The 25230-nt window shown below is 39.7% G+C and overlaps 1 protein-coding gene across 1 annotated transcript in view; it reads left to right on the forward strand.

The window, feature by feature from the left end:
• COL28A1 (collagen type XXVIII alpha 1 chain) overlaps nucleotides 1-25230 on the forward strand; it is a 178608-nt gene that overhangs the window by 145073 nt on the left and 8305 nt on the right. Inside the window, exons 28-33 of the mRNA XM_015134023.3 lie at nucleotides 4058-4126; nucleotides 4817-4897; nucleotides 4987-5022; nucleotides 10549-10585; nucleotides 12195-12743; nucleotides 14537-14694. Of these exons, the coding sequence (XP_014989509.3) occupies nucleotides 4058-4126; nucleotides 4817-4897; nucleotides 4987-5022; nucleotides 10549-10585; nucleotides 12195-12743; nucleotides 14537-14694 (930 nt within the window). The remainder of the gene's footprint in view (nucleotides 1-4057; nucleotides 4127-4816; nucleotides 4898-4986; nucleotides 5023-10548; nucleotides 10586-12194; nucleotides 12744-14536; nucleotides 14695-25230) is intronic.

Genomic DNA, 25230 nt, shown 5'->3' on the forward strand with positions numbered 1-25230 from the left:
ACGTTTTTTTCCCTCAGGGCATGTGCCATGCTTCCCCTTACAGCAATAGGTTTTAGCTATATTAGGAAACTGTGTCATTTCTTAAAGGCAGCTAGTTACTCATGAACATTTATTGGACATCTTCTGTATTAGCTACTGGAGGAACCTGAAATATTGCAAAAGAAATAATTATTCTGAGTAATTGTCAGAAAGGTATGGCATTCTTTCTGGATCCACTTTGTCTAACATACAACTCCCAGGGATATTCACCATCACACCACAGTCCCAGCTCCTCTGTTTATCACACTGTTCTGTCCTTTGAAGTTGAGACAAAGCCAACCATGGATTTCCTCTTAGTGTTCTCCCGTGAACCTTTAGTCTCTCTTATCCCTGGCCAACTGGAGCCCTAACTCAGCTACAGTGTTCTGACGCATCTCCCCTGCAACCCAAACCTTCTACCAGGTACCTCACTGAATGAAAATGTCCTCATTCACCTCCACAAAAAATCTGAGAAAACAAATTTATACCAAAGTGTACTTTACCAAGACATCTTTCTTAAGAGGATATCTTTCCTATAATATTTGTGTTTGTTTTCCTTTTGATTTGAACAGAAGAAGATGGTATAACCTCAGGCAGGTGACTGCAGGTATAACCTGCAGTCCTGCATATCACTCTGGGGGCTGGCTGCTAGTCTGTATGTAGGCAGACCGCACTAACCTTCATGTTCAGAAGCAGACTGCAGATCCACTCCTATTAGAGCATGTTTTGCAGTGAGCGTAATGAGGTTGGTCTGTGTTATCTACACATTCCCGCCTGTTCATCTTCATAACACCTGTGTTGGGAGTGCCATCTTTGGAAACAGGACAAATTTTTCTCCTCTCCTTTTTTTGCTTGAATTTTCATCTTGGAATTCCAGTGTCAGTTTAATGTTTAGGGCTTGTTTAACTGGCACAAATTCCAATCCAGGGTTCTGGGGCTCCCAAGACATCAAGTTTCCTGATGGGAAAAGATTACAGTAGTCCCTCCTTATCCTCAGGAGATATGTTCCAATATTCCCAGTGGGTGCTTGAAACCTTGGATAGTACCAAACCCTAAATATACTATGTTTTTTCTATATACACATACCTATAATAAGGTTTAATTTAAAATTAGGCACAGTAGGAGATTAATAAGCACATAATAAAATAGAACAACTATAAGCGGTATACTGTCATCAAAGTTATGTGAACGTGGTCTCTCTCAAAATATCTTATTGTACTATACTCACTTATTTTTCAACCACAGTTGACTGTGGGTAAGTGAAACCATGGGAAGTGAAAGTACAGATAAAGGGGGACTACTGTATTCTCTCCTGACTTTAAACTGATTAAAGAAGACCAATCATCCCCCTACTTGTTCCCTCTAAGCAACTAACAGAGGAAGCACTCCTTCTTCTGGGTGAGCTTCCTTGGGGGGCCCAAGACATTGTAGTGCAACACTGCATACCCATTCCCAGGGGGCCCCGTATGTCACTGCATTGGGCTTGGCTCAAGAGATAACAAAGTAAAAAGACATTCAGTGAATTAAGTTCTCTGTAGTCTCACCGCTGTAAAGAACTTGTTTTAAGTCCTCTGGTGTTGAATTGGGGAGGCAATACCATAACCCCATACCTACAACCACTTTAGAAATACATGTAAGAGAATAAAAAGAACCTTAGAGTTCACTCAAGCCGATGTGCTGTGAGAGGTTAGGGATGGGTGTGTGAAAAATTGAGCCCTTTAGTTCAACTTTAGAGAATCTGTACTTGTATTCACTTTATTTTGTACCACTTTATACAATATTTGTTTTGATGTAAGAGTTTCCTCCTAGGAATGTATACAAGTAGGCAAAGGTATATAAAAGAATATTCTTAAAATTTTTTAAAACAGAAATATTGGAGATAACCTAAATGTCCATCAAAAGGCTAATGGATAAGTTGTATTCAGTTATTTAATGAAATAAAATACTGTATAGCAGAGAGAAAATCAATAAATTAGAACCTCATATATATATATACACATAAATAAATTCCAAATAGATAATGTTGAGGTTTTTTTTAAAAAAAGGATGCATAAATATATCATTTATTGGAAATTTAAAATATTAAAAACATCAGCCAGGTACGGTGGCTCACGCCTGTAATCCCAGCACTTCAGGAGGCCAAGGCAGGCAGATCACCTGAGGTCAGGAGTTTGAGACCAGTCTGGCCAACATGGTGAAACCCCCACTCTACTAAAAATACAAAAATTAGCCAGGCATAGTGGCACGCACCTGTAATCCCAGCTACTCAGGAGGCTGAGGCAGGAGAATCACTTGAACTTGAGAGGTGGGGGTTGCAATGAGCTGAGATCACACCACTGCACTCCAGCCTGGGTGACAGAGTGAGACTCTGTCTCAAAACAAAAACAAAACAAAAATCACACAAACAAAAAAAATGATGTATTATTTTGAAATGTAGTTAAAGCATAAAAACACGGATACAAATGATAAATATGAATTTCAGGTAGAGATTTTCTGTCTCAGAGAAATAGGGTTGGGGATGAGTACCTAAGAGGTTTGAATTGTATCTATTTTATTTTTTAACATGGTGGTAGATAAGTGTTTACTTTATTCTATATAATTTTTCTTCTGAAATATTGCATTATAAGAATTTTAAAAAGAATGAACCCTTTTGATTTAAAAAAGCTTGACAGCCAATGAACAAGGTAAAGGAGGCTCAGGGATGTTGAGATGCCCAAAGTTACAATGGTCTCCACGCATACCTCTGTGGCCCCTTCCAGGAGCACCTCATAAGTCCCATCATGACTCCTGGAGTAGTGGCTCTCGAGCTGTAGCAGGCTTATGGCGAAATGCATACTTTGCCTTTACCTTCACCTGTGATTCTCATTTAGTTGGTTTGAGGTTGGGCCTGGGAGATGCAATTTTTATCAAGCATGCCATTGATCTTGGTGGGGAGCATCAGGATACTTTTGAAAAACACAGATCAATCCCCAGGAGCCCATGGTCCTTCAAGCCTTTGCCAGAGACTCATCACTAATAATTATCCAGAGTCAAATAAGGATTGAGTATAAGATCCAAGGAGCATCAGAACTATGACTTTCTATACTTGCTAGTGATTGTTTCTGTGTCATGCTCAACACCATGAAACCCCTTGGAACCTGTGTGGTTTTGGTGGGGCAAGAAATAATGTTAAAATGTGATGGAGAAAGCTGGAAACAAGTCCTGAATGTTGCTACAAATTATCAGAGATGAAACTAACAGTGCAAGGGGAATTACATAAACAGTAACTTGGCATTAATTGTGGATGGATGCTGTTATATACTCTTTTCCCCCGTTACCAAAATGAATTTTTTTTTTTTTTGAGATGGAGTTTTACTCTTGTTGCCCAGGCTAGAGTGCAGTGGTGCAGTCTCAGCTCACTACAACCTCCTGGTTTCAAGCAATTCTCCTGCCTCAGCCTCCTGTGTAGCTGGGACTGCAAGTGCACACCCACCATGCCCAGCTAATTTTTGTGTTTTCAGTAGAGACAGGATTTTGCCATGTTGGCTAGGCTGGTCTCAAACTCCTGACCTCAGGTGATCCACCCACCTCGGCCTCCCAAAGTGCTAGGATTACAGGCGTGAGCCACCGTGCCCAACCAATAACTTGTGTTTTTTAACATACCAGAAAACATGGAAAAATGTAAAGAAGATGCAACCCACCTTTACTACCATAGCTGAAATAGCAGCTATCTGTTATGTGTGAACTGGCTGATGTGTTCATAGCTTGAAATTAGCCACAGTGAAAGTATTTACACCACAGAAACAGGCAAATGGCATAAATCAGAGCCTTCACTTCTATCCTAGTCTTAGTTGTTAAACAATTACTAGCAAACCATTGAGCCATACACATACACACATACGTGAATGTATTTATATACAAATGTTTAGATATATATTTCCCCCCAATATTTAGATAATACTATAATGCAGTTTTAAACTGTAAGTGTTTTTCTGACCTAAAGAATATCCAAGCTATCCTGGGAAATTAATAGAACATCTCTTTCTCATATCCTATGTAGGGGGAACAAGGACCACAAGGCTTTCCAGGCCCAAAGGGCACAATGGGCCGTGGCCTCCCAGGCCAGAAGGTAAGTGTCTCAGGATCTTAGAGAAATGCTTAGGCTTAGGATCTCAATAGCTTCACTTTAACTTTGGAAGAACTCTCATATATGTGTCACGCGTCCCCTTACAACTCTCAGAAGAAAAAAAAATCCACTTGAAATTAAATCCTTGTGCATTGCTTTTTCTACCTATAAATAGGTTTACTTTATAAAATGTCCTTTTCTTCGAGAGGTTGAGGCAGGGGGATTGCTTGAGGCCAGGAGTTCAAGACCAGCTTAAGCAATATAGTGAGATCCCATCTCTATGTTTAAAAAAAAATCTCATTTTCTTTATTCTCAGAAGATAACTAATAAAAGATTTATTAGTTATCTTACAACATACTTACAACATACCATGTAGGAGATACCAGATAACTCAGGAACTTGGTAAATTGTGTAATAGTTGTATGTCCTGAAAGGTGAACTGATTAGATGGTATTATTATATCTCAAGGTCTCTTCACTCTGAGACCTCTGGTTCATCATGAATTAGATTATGGTATCTGATGGGATGTAAATAAGTTACCCCCAATTTTTTTTTTCAAATACTGCATTTGTATAAACAAGAACTGAAGGTCTTCAAGAGATGCCAGTTGCAGATAAACCAAAGTATAGAGCTTTTCTTATCTGGCTTTTATATTCACATTCTGAACCTATCATTTTACCCTATTGTGTAAAGGGAGAGCATGGAGAACGGGGCGATGTGGGAAAGAAAGGTGATAAAGGAGAAATTGGAGAGCCTGGATCTCCAGGAAAACAGGCAAGAAGTAGTTTTTAATGTCTCACTGTGATTTTATACTCTAACTGGTTCCAACCTATATTGACTTTTACTCTTCTTCTACTAAGTAGGGTTTGCAAGGACCCAAAGGAGACCTAGGACTTACAGTGAGTATCCATTCTAGAGGGTAATTGAGGGTTTTGTGCTTCCAAAATTTTTGCATTCATACTTTAGCTTTATAATTATGAATTTTTGGATGCAGAATTCCAGTTTCTATTTAAATGAGAGCAACTACTACCAGCCCAGTGTTGACTTAGATGCATGAGGTAATTGAATCTGACTGTGAGGGGAGAAATAAAACTTTGTCCTGCCTTATGGTGGGTGTGTGTGACTACTCCACTCGGATGCTTGGTAGAAATGATCACACTGCTATTACTGGCCAAGAAGGAGGTGGCTGTTTCAAAAAAGCCAGATTACCAAATGACTTTAATTTATGTGGTTCATCTCATTTTAGAATGAGGACTCTTTTTTTCCTGAACTAGTTCCTTTAGAAGTGCTCTGAGGAGAGCAGCAATCACAAAATTGGGATTACATTTATGTATTGATTCAATTATTCAATAAGTATTTTTTGAGCATCTACAAACGTTTTCCTGTTCTTCTCCCCACACCATTAAGAACAGAAAACGGACTCTTTAAAGTCTCATGAGTGGAAGGCAAAGTCTCATTCTTCCTTTCTGATTTGAAGGCAATCCATCTTCTGGGGTTGAGGAAAAACAGATACCTTTTCCTTTTTTCCTGTTGGACTTTTCCAGGGGTTGTGGTCTAGAGGGGCTGACTCGATGTACTGTACTAGGAACATCCAAGTGTGAGGGAGTGACAGTTCAGTTGGTGAAGGCAAGAGCTGAGAGCTGGGCATGTGACCAACGGAACTGCACATGTGTTCTGTGGGCTGTCTGCCTTTTTCTCTTTGCTGTTCCCCACCATAAGTCAGACCCCCCAAAGATGCCCATAGTAGATGAAGTAGCTACATATACACAATTTCTCCCCAAAAGTAGCAGGGGAGAGTGTATGTAAATGAGCAGAGGAACGTTTCCTGTAGGTTTATACCTGCCCTACTGTCCCAACATGGGGAGAGGGACTGGTTTCCTTTCTCCATTCGTTTATTCATTCATTTCACCAACATTTATTGGACATATCCAGTAAACCTTACTCTGAGTCAGGCTCCAAAATAGGCACTGGGGAAATAGTGGAGAGTGAGGCTACCTCTCAGAACTGAAGGAGCTCACAGCCTGGTGGAGAGAAAGACAACAAAGGGTGTTCACCTACAGAGTGATAAATGCTATGATAGAAGAAGTGATCTGGGGGTCCAGAGCAGACAAAATGGCGTATGATGGTGTTTGAGGGCAGGATGGGCTTTATCTCTTGAGTGGAAGCTTTTCAACCAAGAGGCAGAGACCTTAGAAGTCGGGACATCATTCTGCTGACTTTGGCTTTCTAGATTCTGGAAGAAGAGACTAGCAAGACAAGAAGAGTGAAGGAAAAGAGAATTTGCATTCAGTGAGAATTTAGTGTGTGACAGGCTCTGTGTTAGGCTCCTCTACATCAGTACATGTTAGGCTCCTTACCTAGTACTGCAGGGTGTTTTAGAGGCCCCTGCTCTGGAACCCTGGTCCTTTTCCAGCTGCACTCCTTCCTCCAGGTGAGAAGTCCTCGGGGCCAAAGCGCATGCACGTATGTCCCTCTGTGCCACACACTGGAGGCATGGAATTCCAGAATTCTTGGTTCACACATTGGAGGCATGGAATTCCAGAATTCTTGGTTCAAATGGCCACAGGTTTGGAGAGCTGAAGCACTGGCCTGGCTGCACAGGTCCAGCCAAGAGGTGGCCAAACAGCAGGTGGTTTCAGGGGATTTGGACAGAGCTTGGAAGTGAGCACTGGTTCACGGCATGAATGCTGGCCAAACCCCCATGCAGTGTAGGACTAGTGGGTTGTGGTACAAGAATATGGTGACAGGCTGGTGGCAATAACCTTCTCTTACCTAAGATCCCACCTTTAATCTGCATGACAGCTCCATGAGGTAGATAGTATCTCTACATCAAATGGAGACATACAAGTTGGTTGAACATTACACCCAAAGTCATCTAGCTGGCACATAGCAGAGCCCTTATAGCTAGAGGTGGCCTGTCTGAAACCAAATTCAGGCTACTCCCCTATGAAAGCTGTTCTCAAAAGGCCTCTTTCCTCTCTCTCTCTCTCTCTCTCATCCTTTCTGTGATCAAATGTATCCCCCAGTAGCTATCAATTGTGCAGATCCATTTTAGACTAACAAACTCCTCTTTTAAGAGGCAAATGCCATTGATGGCATTAAATGTTTTAATACATCCCATAAAATTATTTAAAAAGACTCTGTTTCTCCACCTGTCACTTTGGTGTTAGCATTTCCCAGTGTCTGGCCTCAGTCTTCCCTGTCTTCAAACTCTCAGGGAATGCAGCCACTAAAGGCAGGGGACATACAGTTTGAAAAGGCTAATTCAATAGCACAGTGATGGCATATCGTGAATGAAAAAATAGTGTTTTTATTTTAAACAGAAAGAATATATTTATCAAATGTGGGGAAGGGGAAACACACTGGTTTTAAAAAGGCTGAGAAACCCTGCTCCAGGCAATCTTATTTTTAGTCCCTGTTTGAACAACCAAGTGTATACTGGCATTTCTTAAATCTACCCCCTACTTGGACAATTCTCCTGAGCACCAGATCTTACATCCTAGGCTGCCCGTGGACATATCTAGTTGGATGTTTCATAGACACATGAGACTTAGCCAGACTCAAGCTGGGCTCCGTCATCTTCATGAGCTCCCAACCTGCCCCCATCCCACTCCTGCCTCTCTCAGAGTATGGCCCCACCATCATTTGCCTCCTCTTAGACTCCTTCTTTCCCTCATCCTTTCTTCCAGTTACTCACCAAGCCCCTCATTCTTCCCCTGGAATGTCCCTCCAGGCCTGTCCTCCTCATCCATTACTACTACCACAGCCTTCCGATGTCATTTTTTTTTTTTTTTTTTTTGCCTGAATTATTTAGGAACCTCAGACCCCTCCACTGGCTGCTATGATCATTTCTCTTAAATAAAAGTTCCACCAGAGCTCTTCTCTGCCTAGGGATCATGTGAGTCCCACTGTCCAGGATAAAGTTCATACTCTTCAACATGACACAAAGGTTCTCAAGAGTCCATCTGTCTCCAACATTTCTTGTCATTGTTTCTGCTATGTGCCCTGATTCATAAGTTTACTCGAGTACTCTAATGCAGTATGCTCTGAGAGAAGGCCGACCCCCTTGCCTGAATGCTCCCCTTCCCTGTCCCAACCTGATCAGAGTCTGCCTCCCTGGACCACAGTCGCATCCCCATTCTCCTGCCCCAGGAATTCCCAGCAGATCGAGATGGTTCCTCGGCTGTCCATAGCACTTATGAAAGCCTTCGTCTGTCTACTTCTTCCTAGATTGTGAATCCTTTGAGCGATATAAATATGATGCCTTCATCATTGGCACCAAGTAACCAAGGTAGTTGTTCAGTGATTTTAGGGGAAGGAATGAACTCTTCCAGTCACTTAAATGCAAAGAACATGAAGAAAACATTTATATATATGGTGACTTCAAGCCTTTTAAACCTGATTATGCTACAAAACATGTTGCAAAATTAAAATCCAACCTTAATACATGCATTGCTCTTTTAAGGGAATAAAAAGAAAATATTCCCATAGAAAAAGGTAGGACAAAGAACATACGCAGATATGCACAAGAGAAAACAACTTGGAAACATGCATATGAAAAGAAATGTAGCCTCACGAATATTTTAATTAATGTAATTTGAAACAATGATTTTGATCTATCAATTGACAAAGATGATATAATAATAACAGCCAGTATTGTGTGGCTAAAATAAAACAGATTTTCTTATCTACTGCTGTTGGAGGTGTCAGTTACTACAACTTTTTTAAAGTACAGTATGAGAGTGTGTATCACAGAGCCTTTAAGTGGCCGTACATTCAATTTCAGTAATCAAGTCTTTCAGAATCCTTAATAATGTGGAAAATGAATTATAATATAGTATTGTGGCAAATTATAACCATAAAACTTGATGTGTAGTATTTTCTCCATTTATAAAAAATTAAACATAAATATATAAATACATACATTTCCCCTTTCTAGATATTTTTAATATAAATATATAAATACGTACATTTTACCTTTCTATACATGTTCTTGTTTCAGATTTTTTAAAATGTCTCTTTAAGTGTGGGAAAGCATGACAAAGCCTAGAAAAAAAGATGACTGTTGACTCTCATTTTGTAGAACTGCATTATATAACTCAGCATTGCGGTAGATGTTCTTTTTAAATAGCCACTTGGGGCCGGGCGCGGTGGCTCAAGCCTGTAATCCCAGCACTTTGGGAGGCCGAGACGGGCGGATCACAAGGTCAGGAGATCGAGACCATCCTGGCTAATATGGTGAAACCCCGTCTCTACTAAAAATACAAAAAACTAGCCGGGCGAGGTGGTGGGCGCCTGTAGTCCCAGCTACTCGGGAGGCTGAGGCAGGAGAATGGCGTAAACCCGGGAGGCGGAGCTTGCAGTGAGCTGAGATCCGGCCACTGCACTCCAGCCTGGGCGACAAAGCGAGACTCCGTCTCAAAAAAAAAAAAATAAATAAATAAATAAATAAATAGCCACTTGGAATCATTAGCTTTTACGTACAGTTTAAAAAGTTAAATTAAAATATTATGAATATTCCCTATATATTCTACTTTTAAGCCATGTTACTGGCTACATCACCTCCACCTTGATTATGTCATTATAGATTTGTTCTTAAAAGTTTTACTTTTGCACCTGTTAAAATTTATTTTCTTAGATTGGGTCCACTGGTCCTCCTGTTGAGATCTAGGCTTCTGTTAATCATCTCTTTTAGCTTCAAGTGTTGGACAAATGTGGAATCCTGCCTTCTCTACTCTCATCGTACTTACTTATAAACACACTGCACAGGGAAGAGCGTTGGCAGCTTTATTTCTAGTACACAGCTCATTTCAGGCCCTTCTGATGGAGCTCATGCGCAGCAGGACAAGGAAAGGGCATTCAGGAACATGGGGAAATGTCACAGAAGAGCCAAAGCAAGAGTGTTAAGAAGCTGAAGAGAGGACTTGAAAAATCAGGAACTAGCACAGAAAAAGAAGAGAAAACACAGCACAGGATGAATTCTCTGCAGGCATTGGGGCTTGTCTTGGTTGCTCAGCACATGTGGTTTAAATTGTGTAACTGAATGTATATATAGCGCCACACCACTGTAGGTATGTTAAAGTTGCCAGACCCTGTGTTGATGTGTGCATTACCATTGGTTAATCCATACCATAGCCCTGAGACACAGATACTATTAGGGCACCAAATGCCTGAGGTCACACAGCTGATAAATGCTGCAGTTGCAATTTGAATTCCGAAAGTCTCAGCTATTAAGTTTCACAGCTCAAATGCATTTTAGTTATGGTATATTATAGTCAACTTTTGACTTCTGTGTTATTTTATTTTCTGCATTGAAAGGATTAAATCAAATGGTCAATGCTGATTGTAATAAGATATCATTTATAGCTATAGGAAAAATATTATAGTCATTCATATAGTGATACATTGTTCTTTTTATCCCCTAGAAAGAAGAAATTATCAAACTTATTACAGAAATATGTGGTAAGATTTGACTCTCAAGAAAAAACCATCACTTTAAAGTGTTAGCCCCACTATGTACTGGGTTGGTGAGAGAATGTGTTTGTCCAGATGTATATTATATAGCTAGTAGGAAAATGTAAAGCTCATTTGAAGTCAATGGATACTGAAAGGAAGCAGTAAGAGAGACTGTGGAAATCCTGATGTAAGAAAATAAAATCATCTTCCCAGACTGGTTAAGGCATGTGAGGGTGCCAGCCTAGAGTATGTAGGCAGCCGGGCCTTTTGTTAGCACAGTACTCGTTTGTATTCTGTGACATTTACCTGAGCTGAGAAGAAAAACTCAACAAAGGAAATATGACTACAAGAGCCAAACTGGTATTTGAGTCCAGCCTAGCTGGTGATTAGAATGTCTGTGTTTTTCCTGAAGCCATGAATTCTTTCTGAGTAGAGTTTTGGGTTGTACTCAGTCCCAAAGGTGGGAGGACAGAGTCACGTGTTCACCTTGCTTCACAACTACTAAATCCTTCCATGGCTGAGTGGTAAACTTAGAGTTACCAGAAAGAGGAAGTAAAGAAAAGAAATTAGCCAAAAGGCAAGAGACTAATGGAATAATGATGGGAGAATCTTCTGGGTTTAAAGTAGTCAGAGGCAGGCATATTGTTGTCCTTCTATACAGAGAATCCCAGAACCAGCTTATTTCCTAGAAGACTGCTGGGCCTAAGAATCAGCCTGGGAGTCTCTCTAGTGAGAGAGCAATCTAGACATGGCTTCTGGGTTCTAGAAGCCCTATAAAAATAGCACATGATTTCCTGATGGTTTTCTGCAGTAGGCTTATTGAACAACACAAAGATATGAATAAAGAAACAGAACCCTGATAAATTTCCTGGTGACTCTGGCAACTGCTTTACATGGTTGTTATCAACTTAAATAGAAGGTTTTTTTTTAACTGACTAGTGTTCTCGGGGATTACTCCCCTCAAAAGCTTTCATAGCATGGATGTACTGCTGGCCTCCTTGGTAACGTGAAAGCTGCCATAGTTGTCATTGTGGGTGACTGGAGACATAAACTAGAGTAGTTAGGGATAGCTGTTCCTGTGTACATTTAAGATCCTAATCCTTCCACCACAATGACAATTTTTCATCCCATTACTTCATCCACTGGCCAGCCTGGTGAGCAAATTTCAATTTTCATATATGGCTATGGTTGAAGACTGAAATATCAGCTTTCAGATTCAGATTAAATACAATGGTGGGATGATAAACAGCAAATGTTGGATGGTGGTTACCTCTCTGGGAGAGGAAGAGGAATGTTATTGGGACGGCATCCACAGGGCATGCTAACTCTTTTAAAAATATTTTATTTTAAAATCCAAGAAACAAGCACATAAGTATTTATTATTATCCACTACAGTGTTTTTCCCCACACATATATTATATTATATATTATGTATATTTTAAAAGAGTCAAGTATAGAAACCAGAAGGGAGAGAGCTGTTAGGTATTTTCACAATCACAGAAAAGGAAGAGAATAATTCAGGTCTCAGGTTCATCATTGCCTTTGTCTCCCCTCCCCTCAACAATCTGATGTCAATCATTCCCACAATGTTTCTATCTCGACATTCATCTTTTAGGTTGTGGGCCCAAATGCAAAGAGACTCCGCTAGAGCTGGTGTTTGTGATTGACAGCTCAGAAAGCGTGGGGCCAGAGAACTTCCAGATCATCAAAAATTTTGTGAAGACTATGGCTGACCGGGTTGCTCTGGACCTTGCCACGGCCCGCATAGGCATTATCAACTATAGCCATAAGGTGGAGAAGGTGGCTAATTTGAAGCAGTTCTCCAGCAAGGATGACTTCAAGTTGGCTGTGGACAACATGCAGTATCTGGGGGAAGGCACATACACAGCCACCGCTCTCCAAGCAGCCAACGACATGTTCGAAGATGCAAGGCCGGGTGTAAAAAAAGTGGCCTTGGTCATCACCGATGGGCAGACAGATTCTCGTGATAAAGAGAAACTGACAGAGGTGGTGAAGAATGCCAGTGACACCAATGTGGAGATATTTGTGATAGGGGTGGTGAAGAAAAATGATCCCAACTTTGAAATATTCCACAAAGAAATGAATCTAATTGCTACTGACCCAGAGCATGTTTACCAGTTTGATGATTTCTTTACCCTGCAAGGTAAGGAAGGCTGTCTGGCCCAGGGGAAAGGCATTTACGTTGTTTCTCCAAGTACCATATCACTGGTTGGTCCTGACCAAATAGAAAAATTTGGAGGCTAATAAGGCTTATGCCAACATTAAATGGTAACACGTAAACTCCAGAAGATTAAAAATACTTAGTGTCATTCAGTTTGGAGGGTACAATCCCTTGTCTTTAATCAGGGTTAATAAATGCTGAGTTGGCCTTGGAGTTAACTAGAGTCCATGGTCAACAGACAGGAATGGAGAGAAAGAATAGGACTTGGGGATATTGCTAACATTGGGTAATGTTCAGAAAGTTACCTAACTAAAATAAGGGATTGAGCAAGCCAACAGCAAGGCAGAAAACAGTCAGGGAATAAAAATGAATTAAGAAGTACATGCTGAATGAAAAAAAAAGTTATGATCATCTAAAGAGATGAGAAATGCAAGTAACTGGGATGAATTAGAGGACATGTTCTAGTCTCTGTTTTTATGAAAGCAGATAATGATGAGTAAACAGGTTGATATCAGGAATTTATCTCAAAGAACAACATTTTAAAATTTATTGTACAGTGCCGGGCACAGTGGATCACAAGGTCAGGAGTTAGAGAACAGCCTGGCCAGTGTGGTGAAACCTTGTCTCTACTAAAAATCCAAAAATTAGCTGGGCATGGTGGCGTGTGCCTGTATTCCCAGCTACTCGGGCAGCTGAGACAGGAGAACTGCTTGAACCCAGGAGGCGGAAGTTGCAGTGAGCCGAGATTGCGCCACTGCACTCCAGCCTGAGTGACAGGCAAGACTCTGTCTCAAAAAATAAATAAATAATAAATAATAAAATGTATTGTACAGTCAATGCTAATCTGATGGGCTTCTCTATGCTAAGTTTATCCTTTCACATTAACTGATATTTACTAATGAGCCATCCTAGGACATTGATCTAATTTAATCTATGATTAAATCATGGTCAGTATGACTTTATGATAAAATGTATACCAATTCTTTGGAAACTGATGATTCACTCTGGCAGACCTGCACCTGGCAAGTTTGTGAAGTAAGAGAAAGGCTTCAGTTTGGCTTCATCCTTCTTCCTTTACCCACCTGGGAGTGGGGTCTGATGTGGCTGGGCACCGCCCATCAGTGCCTCATGCCCTGCCTACTCCGTGTACCAGCACACTGGCCTTAAGGAGAGCATACCGTTCTCAGAAACTTTCCATTTGTTATTTCTCACCTTCTCCAGAGCTTTCTAACCTGGGGTTCTACTTCCTCAATACCCTGCTGGCTGACTGGTGGGTTTGTTTATCTGGTATATTCAATCTCACTGGGCTGTGAATGTGTTAGAATAGCCAGAGACATTTCAGAGCCAACTTATATTTAATCCTTGGAGAGCTTCATCATTCTATCTGGAGTTAGTAATTTGTTACAGCCTGTAAGGAATATTTTCAACTGGCTGGCCATTTGCTATCCTTAAAACCAGAGGTAGTTGCCAATTCAACTTACTATGGGTGAGGCTAGCTCTTGACAAGGAGTGATTCACGGTGAACAGAGACACTTTGGATGAACATACATTAAAGTGATTCTTTTGCCTCTTTGTGTCATATATATTAAATCAAGTTATTTTAGAGGACCTCTTACACAGGATGTAAAAATGCTTTTATAAGTTAGTTAACTTAGCTGTTGATTTCAAGTAATGGGAAATTACATATTTTAAGGAGAGTGCAGATCTTTTTAAATGAGTTTTAAGTATTGTTTCATTGCTTCTACTATCTCTCTTTTCTACTTCTTTTTTAAAAGACACCCTGAAGCAAAAATTGTTTCAAAAAATTTGTGAGGATTTTGATTCCTATCTCGTTCAAATCTTTGGTTCATCATCACTTCCACCTGGATTTGGGATGTCAGGGGAAGAACTCAGTGAATCTACTCCAGAGCCTCAAAAAGAAATTTCTGAGTCAGTAAGTAACTGTCTCACTTACTCTGTGAGCTTAAAATGGTGTATTCTCTCTGTTTGATATCAAAGATCATTCTGCCCTGCATTGTCAAGAATCAGCTGAGGCATGTGTATTTTTAGGTCCTTGGCTCTAAGTGTTAGTATCTTGACTTTAGACTTCTAGTTCTGAAATAGCATTAGGTTTTGTAGGGTATTTTTAAAAAGTTATGTATTTTATATGTATTTATTAAACGTTGCAGATAACATTTTTATATTATACTCCTATCACCATCAAAGTAACCATGTGTGCTATGACAGATTAACACGACACTCTGAATTCACCTACTTGCCATGCTGTGCAGTGCCTTTCATACCAGGCCACAACTCTCCCTCTTCGTCTGTGCATCTTCTTCCCACTTTGTACCCTCTCATGTTTTTTCTAAATATGCATATGCCCAACTGGCCACTCTCCCACACTCTAAGCCATGCGTTTGCTCATTTGGCTTCCACCTCCTGTGCTCTGAGTGAGGACTGTGAGGGAGGCTATATATGCATATGGTGCAAAGTAGATGCTCTGTTTCAGAGCTCCTCAATCACATAGCATGTGAAGAGCCACCTCCTGAATCAATTGAGACAAATGTGACTGTCCTCCTAGCAAGCTTCTGGGAACTGACTTCAGCCAATCAGATTATGGGCAAAGATTAGTTTTTTAAGGAGAAAATGGGGGAGCCTTTTATAGTTACTAATGAGTGCTATAGTCTCTTCTCCACCAAATTGCAACTTGGGCAAGTCTAGACCAATTTCTATTACCCCCATGGACATCCTCTGGCAAGCAGGCACACAGCAGTCATGGCCCTGTTGTGTAAGCTCAGTGAAGTCCTTGCACTGCCCTTTTCTGAAGCCTTCATGTACATGAAAGAGTGACCATGAGCCTGTGCAACAGTGTTCCAACATCAGGATTCAGCTAACAGTCTACTTAGACTAAGGCCCTAAGGAACATTCAGATCAGTAGTTGAACTCAGGGCCATTCAGGAATCAGGCCTGCGATACCATTCCTAAGGGCACAGACTATAGAACTTACTAGATTCTCACATCCTGTTCACAAAAGGGCAGAAAGGCCTCTAACATATTTCTATTTGATTAAATAGTAACCAATTGCAAAATGGGTAATTCCAGTCAGGGCAACAGATTCTACTAAATTGCAGATTGAAATTAACACAAACATTTATACTCCATGGTCTATACCAGGGGTCAGCAAACTCTGTAAAGGGCCATATACTGAATAGTTTTGGATTTTCAGGTCATTTGATTTCTGTTCTAATTACTCAACTGTGCCTTTAAAGTAGAAACACAGCCATAGATAATACTTAAATGAATGAGTGTGGCTGAGTTCTGATGAAATTTATTCACAAGAACAGATAGTGACTCAGATTTGGCCCACAGTGTTGCCAACCGTGATCTATATTGTGCATTTTAAAGTAAATTCCAGACAATAATGGACACAGCCTATCTCCTCCTGAGCATGGACCGCTACTGGGGCCTCTCCTGTTTGTGTGACTTACCACTTTGTCCCTCTCTAGTCAATTGACATCCCTTTCTAAAGTCTTCCTAAACAAGAGCAAGCTCAGGTTTCATCCATGAATTGATGCTTAAACTGAGCCCTCCTTATAATCACTGAATCACATTTTTGCTATATTAATACCAGTGAATTCCAATAGCATGTATTGATTATTAACTGCTATGATAGATGGTGTGACTCTTAAGACATGGCTTCTGCCTGAGAGAAGCTCACACTCTTTCAGGGAGATAGGTAAGTACAAGATGCATTACAAATTTTAGCAAAGCTATGAAGGAAACACAGAGATGATGCAATTAATTTCAGGAAAGAGAAATGGGAAAGTGTCTTAGTCTGTTGGGGCTGCCATAACAAAAATACCATAGACTGAGTGGCTTAAACAACAAACATTTATTTTTCACACTCTGGAGGTTGGGAAGTCTAAAATCTGGTGTTTGGTGAGGGCTTGCTTTCTGGCTTGTAAACAGCCACCTTCTTGTTATGTCTTCACATGACCGAGAGACAGCTCATCTCTCATATCACTTCTTATAAGGGCATTGATCCCATACATAAAGGCTCCACCCTCATGACCTAATCACCTCCCAAAGGACCCACCTTCAAATACCATCACATTGGGGATTCAGGTTTCAATGTATGATTTTTGGAGGGACACAAACATTTAGTTCATAACATGAGGCATCACAGAGGAGGTGACATTCATTGAGTCAAGTTTTAAGAATAACGAGGAGTTTTTCAAGAGAAGAGCAGGGGGAAGGGTATTCCTAGCAAAAACAAAAACAAAACAACAACAACTAGAAAAACGGTAGGCAAAGGGAGACTTTAAAGTGCCATGGCATTTCAAGAAAGTTGAACAAGTTCAGTCTAATTGTAGCCTAGGGTGTGGGTGATAGAGTGATTAGAGTTAAAACTGGACAGGTAATTTAAGGACTGATTATAAATGTCTTAATGTATTAAGGCAAGGAGCTTGAACTTCATCTATAGGCCAGGCAGACAGAGACAGCAGAGGAGTTTTAAAAGTAAGAGTCATATACTCGTATTTGGTTCACAGAAAGAATAACCTTGATTGCTGTGTGAAACATACCTAGGAGGAGGTGAGGAGACTGGAGGCTGAGATACGAGGCGTGATAGTCCAGGGAAATGATAATGAGGCCCTGAAAGAAGGCAGGGGCAGTGGGAATAAACAGGAGGCACAGATTGAAAAGCCATTTCTAGGGTAGAATTAACAGGATATAGTGATTGAAAGGATTGGAAGTTAGGGAGAGGGAGGGGTTTGGGTAGGACTATCGGGTTTCTACCATGGAGATGAGATAGATTGAAACACTATATACTGAGATGGAGAATATAAAAGGCAGGGTGGTTTTTGTTTTGTTTTGTTTTTTAAGGAAAATAGTGAGTTTAGTTTGCATCATGTAAAGTGGAGGTGCCTGAGGGACATCCAAGGCAGTTATGATACATAATGAGGAAAAGTAAGAACGGATGCCTCTGTATCAAGTCCCAGGAAGCTTGATGGCCTTGAGAGACAAATGACATTAACAGACTAGGACAGATGAAGCTTTCTAGTAGCTGGGGAGGGGAGGAAATAAGAAAAAATACAACCAAAATACTCTGGATTTATAACACCAAGAGCCACATGAAGGGAAGCTGAACATCAGCTAGGTCTCTCTAGGGGAACTTTGACCCAGATAGCGGGACCTCGCAGTGAACTTGACCTTCTCGCATCACACCTCTTGTCTCTAGGCTTTCTCATTCTGGCTCTTTTTAAAGAAGCACCAATGCAAAACTGAATTTTTAAACAACTATTTCATTATAGATATTTAGTTGGAACAAACATGTGCATTTATGTTCACATTTAAATCTTTGACATAGAGTCATGCATTGTTTAGTGACAGGGACACTTTCTGAGAAATGTTTCGTGAGGCAATTTTGTTTTTGTGTGAACATCATAGAGTGTACTCATATAAATCTAGATAGTATAGCCTGCTACACATCTGGGCTAGATAGTATAACCTATTGCTTCTAGGTTAGAAACCTGCAGAGCATGTTACTGTACTAACTACTGTAGGTAATTGTAACACAATGGTAAGTATTTGTATATCTGAGCATATCTAACCATAGAAAAGGGTAAAAATATAGTATTATAATCCGATGGGACCACTGTTGTGTATGTGGTGTGGTTGACCAAAACATCGTTATGCAGCACTTGACTGCACACACATGCACCCGCACATAGTATACACATACACATATACAAAAACATATTTACGCCTCTGTGCATGCACACCCACCTTTATCTAATAAGTATAGTTACAGTATCCAAACATCTAAAATTAAATGAATCTGTTACAACCTTTCTGTTCTCAGATCATTCCTGAGCCTACCCTAGGTGATACTGCAAAGCTAGTAAACAATCATGTCAGAAGTACCATTTCCCTTTTGTTGTCTCTTCCTTTTCACTGTTGTCCCTTCTGTCACTCCCTTAAGACACCTAACTCTGTCCTTCCTTCCTCCTCTTCTTTCTACCAAAATACGTTCTTAGGGAAAAATAAAATTAACATTCTCTCACTGTGATCATGAAAAACATTCAAATTCTTCATAAAACCCTGCATAACAACTAATTATTAGTATCACTGCAAAAGGTTGCTGTATAAGTATTATTTATTGCTTATAATAGACTTGTTACCCTCAGAATATAACTTGCACCTGTGTTATGGAGGAGGAAAAAACAAAAAATAATAAACATATTGCTAACTGATCTAGAAGAAATATTCCAGACCGAGAAGTCAGGAAACCTGGCTTGTGGTCTCAGAGCTGAAGCTAAGAACTATTCTCTTGACTCCAAAGCCTGTATTTTTTCTATTTTATTATTTCTGAAATTGGGATGCATCTATTTAATGTGTGTGGTCTTTTTTCAAAACTATTTTAAAATGTATAGTACATCTCATGATGAATGACATCTTAGAAATGAAATCTGATAGCTGCCTGACATTAGGGGAATCACCTATTTTCCTGAGGTCTCAGTTCTCTCATCTGTAAAATAAAAGATTGTTACTAGAATATTCTTCCTGTTCTAAAAGTATATGATTACAGCTGTCAAAAATATTTACTGGGTCAAGCCAGAATGCAGACTATTTTACTGCATTTTAATGTATGAGAGGTTTAAACAGAACAAAATCTTGCATTCCACCCTTTATGAAAGCCACAGTTAATCCAGAGAGGTGCAGCCCAAATTCAAGGTGTTCCTAAAGGCCCCCGGGAACTTTAAAATGCAAATAAATCACCTTCAGATTAAGTATTTGAGTGCAGAGAGACCTGACAAGGAAGTGTGTTTGATTCTTGGGGAGAATCAACCAAGAAGGACTCCTGAGAAGCCAGACAATTTGAAGATCCTGGCTGCGGAGCCCACTGGCAGTAGAATCCCCAGAGCCGAATTGGAGAAATTTTGACCCACACTTCTGGGAAAATGCTAAGTCTTAACACAAACACTAATGCAGATGATCATTAGCATTCATCCAGAGCAGACATGCATTCAGATTTGAAGACTTTGTAATATATGCAAAATTCTGGGCAATAAATTATGAGGAAAATGTTTGGAAATCAGAAAGCAAAAGACCTTTTGCATGTGGCACCTGGTCAGCAATCCTCCTTAGAGTCCGTTTTCCTCTCCTTAAAGATCAGCTCAAAGGCTGAAAGAGAATGGTGATAACATGTCTGCTTCTCCAGCTACACGGAGCAGCCCTGGACTCCAGGTTCGGCTCTCAGGTGCCCCTAGACTCCTCGTTTGTGCCTTTGACTATGGTGTCCCTGCTTGGAGCTGGAGCCAGCCTTCTTTTCTAAGGCAGGCCAGTGTGGCTGGAGTAGAAATGTGCAGAGCTTACAGGCAAGCTTGTGTTTTTAGATTTAAGATGTATTAAAAAGAATAGAAATACAACAAACATTTGGCTGCATTCTCACCACCCAGAAGTAACCAGTGTTTCCATTTGTTCATTCATTCTTGCTTCAGATAAAGTCCTAACTTTTTCCCTCCAGAGCTCTTTTTCCTCATCTCTCCAGAGGCAATCACTATCATGAATTGGGTGTGTATTCTGCCAGTCGTTTGTGTTGGTTAAATCCAACTTTTAGAGTTGGAAGGCAGGTTAGGGCTTAATCTTTTTTATTTGAAAAATGATGACATTAAAGTCTAGAGGAATTAAATAGTGCAAATTTATCTCTTTCTCTTTTGCTCTTTGCATATCCTTATTAAGTTCAACCTAAAGATGAGTATAACAGAAAGATTAAACCATTGTGAATTTATTCAGTGGATACTTTTTGCCTATTTTATGCTATGGAGATAGAAAAAAAAGAGATAGAGAAAGAAGAAAAGAAAGAAAAAAGATATGGCATAATTTCTCTTATCAGGAAAGTGGTATTTCTTTAGAAAACAAGAAATTATACAAGATAGTGGAGGGGAGGAAAACATTTTTTTTCCCTCTACCCATCTTAGGGTTATTAGCTAGGGCCTTGTAAATTAGACTGACAAAAGACAGATTAACAATAGGAAAACACCCAGAAGTTATTAACATGCAGCATATACACATAGGAGCATGGAGATGAGTAGCTCAAAGGGGTGGTTAGCACTTGGTCTTATATAGCATCTTAATGAAAGAACAATAGAGCTTAGAGGAGTGACAAGACAATGGGAAAGGACTTTCTACAGCAGCAGATGATGGGAAGATAAACATATGGGTGAACTAATGGAAGATAAAGATTAGTAAATAGTTTGTTATGTAGAGTCCTCTGGTGTATCTCTGGGCTAACTAAGGGTCTAGACTCCTCTTGAGTCATTAACCCTGATTTTCTGAGGACGGATGCCTTTATGAATGTATGTCCTGCATTGAGACAAATGAGCTTGTATCTGATTCTCAATTGCCTTCAGTTCAAAATAATCAGTGTGCCACAGGGGCATATTTTGGGAGGCATATTCTGTTACTCTTCAATAGGATAGGACTAAAGGTTAAATTACACACAATCAGCGTCAAGTATAGAAGAGTCAGAAGGTATTGTGCATCATCTAGAAGGGGAGAATCAGTACTGAGTGGGTTATTGGAGAAGGTTTTGCTCATGGAGACCAACTTCTCCTAGGCTGTGGTGGAAGGGTTGATATTGAGAGCCTGAGGCAGAGTAGAAAGGAAGAAGGAATGAAAGATCCTGACCAGATATTCTGGGAGTAGTGGAAGGCAAGGTTACAAAAATGTGGAGGAGGCTGGGCGTGGTGGCTCACATCTGTAATACCAGCTACTTGGGAGGCTGAGGCATGAGAACTGCTTGAACCTGGGAGGTGGAGGTTGCAGTGAGCCAAAATCGTGTTGGGCAACAGAACAAGACTCTGTCTTCAAAATAATAATAATAATAATAAAATAAATGTTATAGAGTCATGGTGAAATATAGTATTATAATATAGTATATTATGTCATAATATAATATATTTTTTTAAAATAGCATAGAGCATAGAAAACCAAACACACAGTATTTTTTTGTAAAAAAAAAAAAAATGGATACGCACATAGAAAAAAGACTGGGGAAAAATATACCTGAATACCAACAATGACTATCTTTAGGAGGTAGAATTACTTCTGATTTCTATTTTCTTTTTTTGATATCCACATTTTCTAAAATTCCCTTCAATTAACATGCTTGCTTTTGTGGTAAGGAAATTATAAAAATTGCAAGCCATAATAATTATGCATTTGTTGAAATAATCTGACATCTCACTGAGCCAGAAAATTAATGAAATTATTTTCACCTACTAAAGTTAATTTTGCTTGTCTTGGAATCTGTGGTATAATGTTAACAGATGTCAAAATTTCCAAATGATTATGTGATTGAGAATGAAAACACACATTCCTAAGCTTAGAAGAGGTAAAATATAGCTTTTGAGGACTCCAGACTTGAACAAGGTAAATATTTAAAGGCTGAGTTAATGCCTTGAAGAAAACTGTGCTGCTTAGCCCGCCTCTTCAATGGAACAGTCTCACCTTCTAGACCATATATCTGAAGTGTAGACTAATGTCAGTTGACTTTTATGTTTGATAAACTCCTCAAACTCTTATTTCTTGCTTAAAATTAAATACATCCAAGCAAAAAACAACAGGCTTTTTTTTTCCTGAAGATTTGTCACTAGCTTACCAATAACTTTTGGAAAGTTTCTTAATCATTTATAGCTTTGTATTCCCTCCAGTAGAAAATAAGGGACTCAGTGCTGGGCTCAAGGAGGCCAAGGTGGAAGGATCATTTGAAGTCAGGAGTTTGAGACCAGCCTGGGCAACACAGTGAGACTCTATCTCTATGAAAAATAAAAAAGAAAATAAGGGACCAAGGAAGTTTTCCTCTAGCTTTAAACTCTCTAATATAATGATTATTTTAAAAAGTTTACATTCAAATTGCTGTATGTGCATACAGGATCATTCCGAAAGAAAGAGGAACCTCAAGTAATTTCCGGTTTTGTCTCCACTTGTACCAAAAGTTGTGTTCAGGGGACAGTGAAAAGTTCCTATTGTATTTGAATTGTGTGCTCTTTATATAGGGCTAACAACCAATCCAAATGGAAGTCTTTGCTCTGTGTCACCTGATAATAAATCACTGTAAAAAATACACATACATGAGTAATGGTACTCATTAGTTTTTCCCTCTTGTGCGTGTATGTGTGCATGCGCACACACAAAAAGTCAAAAGCAGTAGAACAGCTTAGCTGGCAGAGGGCAGCTAATGATGACAGCATGCCAGGATCCCTGAGTAAAAAAGCATAAAAAACTATATTGGTCACAGATTTGACTATTTAAATAAATAAAAAAGCAAACAAACAAATAAACAAGAGAAACCGTTGCAAGGATAAATAACCAAGTGTCAGGACTCAGGTGAATGACTGATTCAATTGCATAGAGCTGGAATCCAAGGAAAAATTTGAAAATGAAAAAAGAATATAATTATTCCCATAAAAGATTTGTCTAGCTCCTGGTACTTGTCAAGAATAACTGACATGAATTTTATTATTATACTTTAAGTTCTGGGATACATGTGCAGAATGTGCAGGTTGGTTCCATAGGTATACATGTACCATGATGGTTTGCCGCACCCATCAACCTGTCATCTACATTAGGTATTTCTCCTAATGCAATCCCTCCCCTAGATCCCCACCCCACAACAGGCCCCGGTGTGTGATGTTCCCCTCCCTGTGTCCATGTGTTTTCATTGTTCAACTCCCACTAATGAGTGAGAACATGTGGAGTTTGGTTTTCTGTTCCTGTGATTGCTAAGAATGATGGTTTCTAGCATCATCCATGTCCCTGAAAGGACATAAACTCATCCTTTTTTTTTTTTTTTAATTGTACTTTAAGTTCTAGGGTACATGTGCACAACGTGCAGGTTTGTTTCATATGTATACATGTGCCATGTTGGTGTGCTGCACCCATTAACTCATCATTTACATTAGGTATATCTCCTAAGGCTATCCCTCTCCACTTCCCCCTCCCCACAACAGGACCTGGTGTGTGATGTTCCCCTTCCTGTGTCCAAGTGATCTCATTGTTCAGTTCCAACCTATGAGTAAGAACATGCGGTATTTGGTTTTCTGTTCTTGTGATAGTTTGCTGAGAATTATGGTTTCCAGCTGCATCCATGTCCCTACAAAGGACACACATTCATCCTTTTTTATGGCTGCATAGTGTTCCATGGTGTATATGTGCCACATTTTCTTAATCCAGTCAGTCACTGATGGACATTTGGGTTGATTCCAAGTCTTTGCTATTGTGAATAGTGCCGCAATACACATATGTGTGCATGTGTCTTTATAGCAGCATGACTTATAATCCTTTGGGTATATACCCAGTAATGGGATGGCTGGGTCAAATGGTATTTCTAGTTCTAGATCCTTGAGGAATCGCCACACTGTTTTCCACAATGGTTGAACTAGTTTACAATCCCACCAACAGTGTAAAAGTGTTCCTATTTCTCCGCATCCTCTCCAGCACCTGTTGTTTCCTGACATTTTAATGATTGCCATTCTAACTGGTGTGAGATGGTATCTCATTGTGGTTTTGATTTGCATTTCTCTGATGGCCAGTGATGATGAGCATTTTTTTCATGTGTCTGTTGGCTGTATGAATGTCTTCTTTTGAGAAGTGTCTGTTCATATCCTTTGCCCACTTTTTGATGGGGTTGTTTGTTTTTTTCTTGTAAATTTGTTTGAGTTCTTTATAGGTTCTGGATATTAGCCCTTTGTCAGATGATTAGATTGCAAAAATTTTTTCCCATTCTGTAGGTTGCCTGTTCACTCTGATGGTAGTTTCTTTTGCTGTGCAGAAGCTCTTTAGTTTAATGAGATCCCATTTGTCAATTTTGGCTTTTGTTGCCATTGCTTTTGGTGTTTTAGACATGAAGTCCTTGCCCATGCCTATGTCCTGAATGGTATTGCCTAGGTTTTCTTCTAGGGTTTTTATGGTTTTAGGTCTAACATTTAAGTCTCTAATCCATCTTGAATTAATTTTCGTATAAGGAGTAAGGAAAGGATCCAGTTTCAGCTTTCTACTTATGGCTATCCAATTTTCCCAGCACCATTTATTAAATAGGGAATCCTTTCCCCATTTCTTGTTTTTGTCAGGTTTGTCAAAGATCAGATGGCTGTAGATGTGTGGTATTATTTCTGAGGGCTCTGTTCTGTTCCATTGGTCTATATCTCTGTTTTGGTACCAGTACCATGCTGTTTTGGTTACTGTAGCCTTGTAGTATAGTTTGAAGTCAGGTAGCGTGATGCCTCCAGCTTTGTTCTTTTGGCTTAGGATTGTCTTGGCAATGCGGGCTCTTTTTTGGTTCCATATGAACTTTAAAGCAGTTTTTTTGAATTATGTGAAGAAAGTCATTGGTAGCTTAATGGAGATGGCATTGAATCTATAAATTACCTTGGGCAGTGTGGCCATTTTCACAATATTGATTCTTCCTATCCATGAGCATGGT

Source organism: Macaca mulatta, chromosome 3 (genome assembly GCF_049350105.2).
Source record: "Macaca mulatta isolate MMU2019108-1 chromosome 3, T2T-MMU8v2.0, whole genome shotgun sequence".
Taxonomy (NCBI): domain Eukaryota; kingdom Metazoa; phylum Chordata; class Mammalia; order Primates; family Cercopithecidae; genus Macaca; species Macaca mulatta.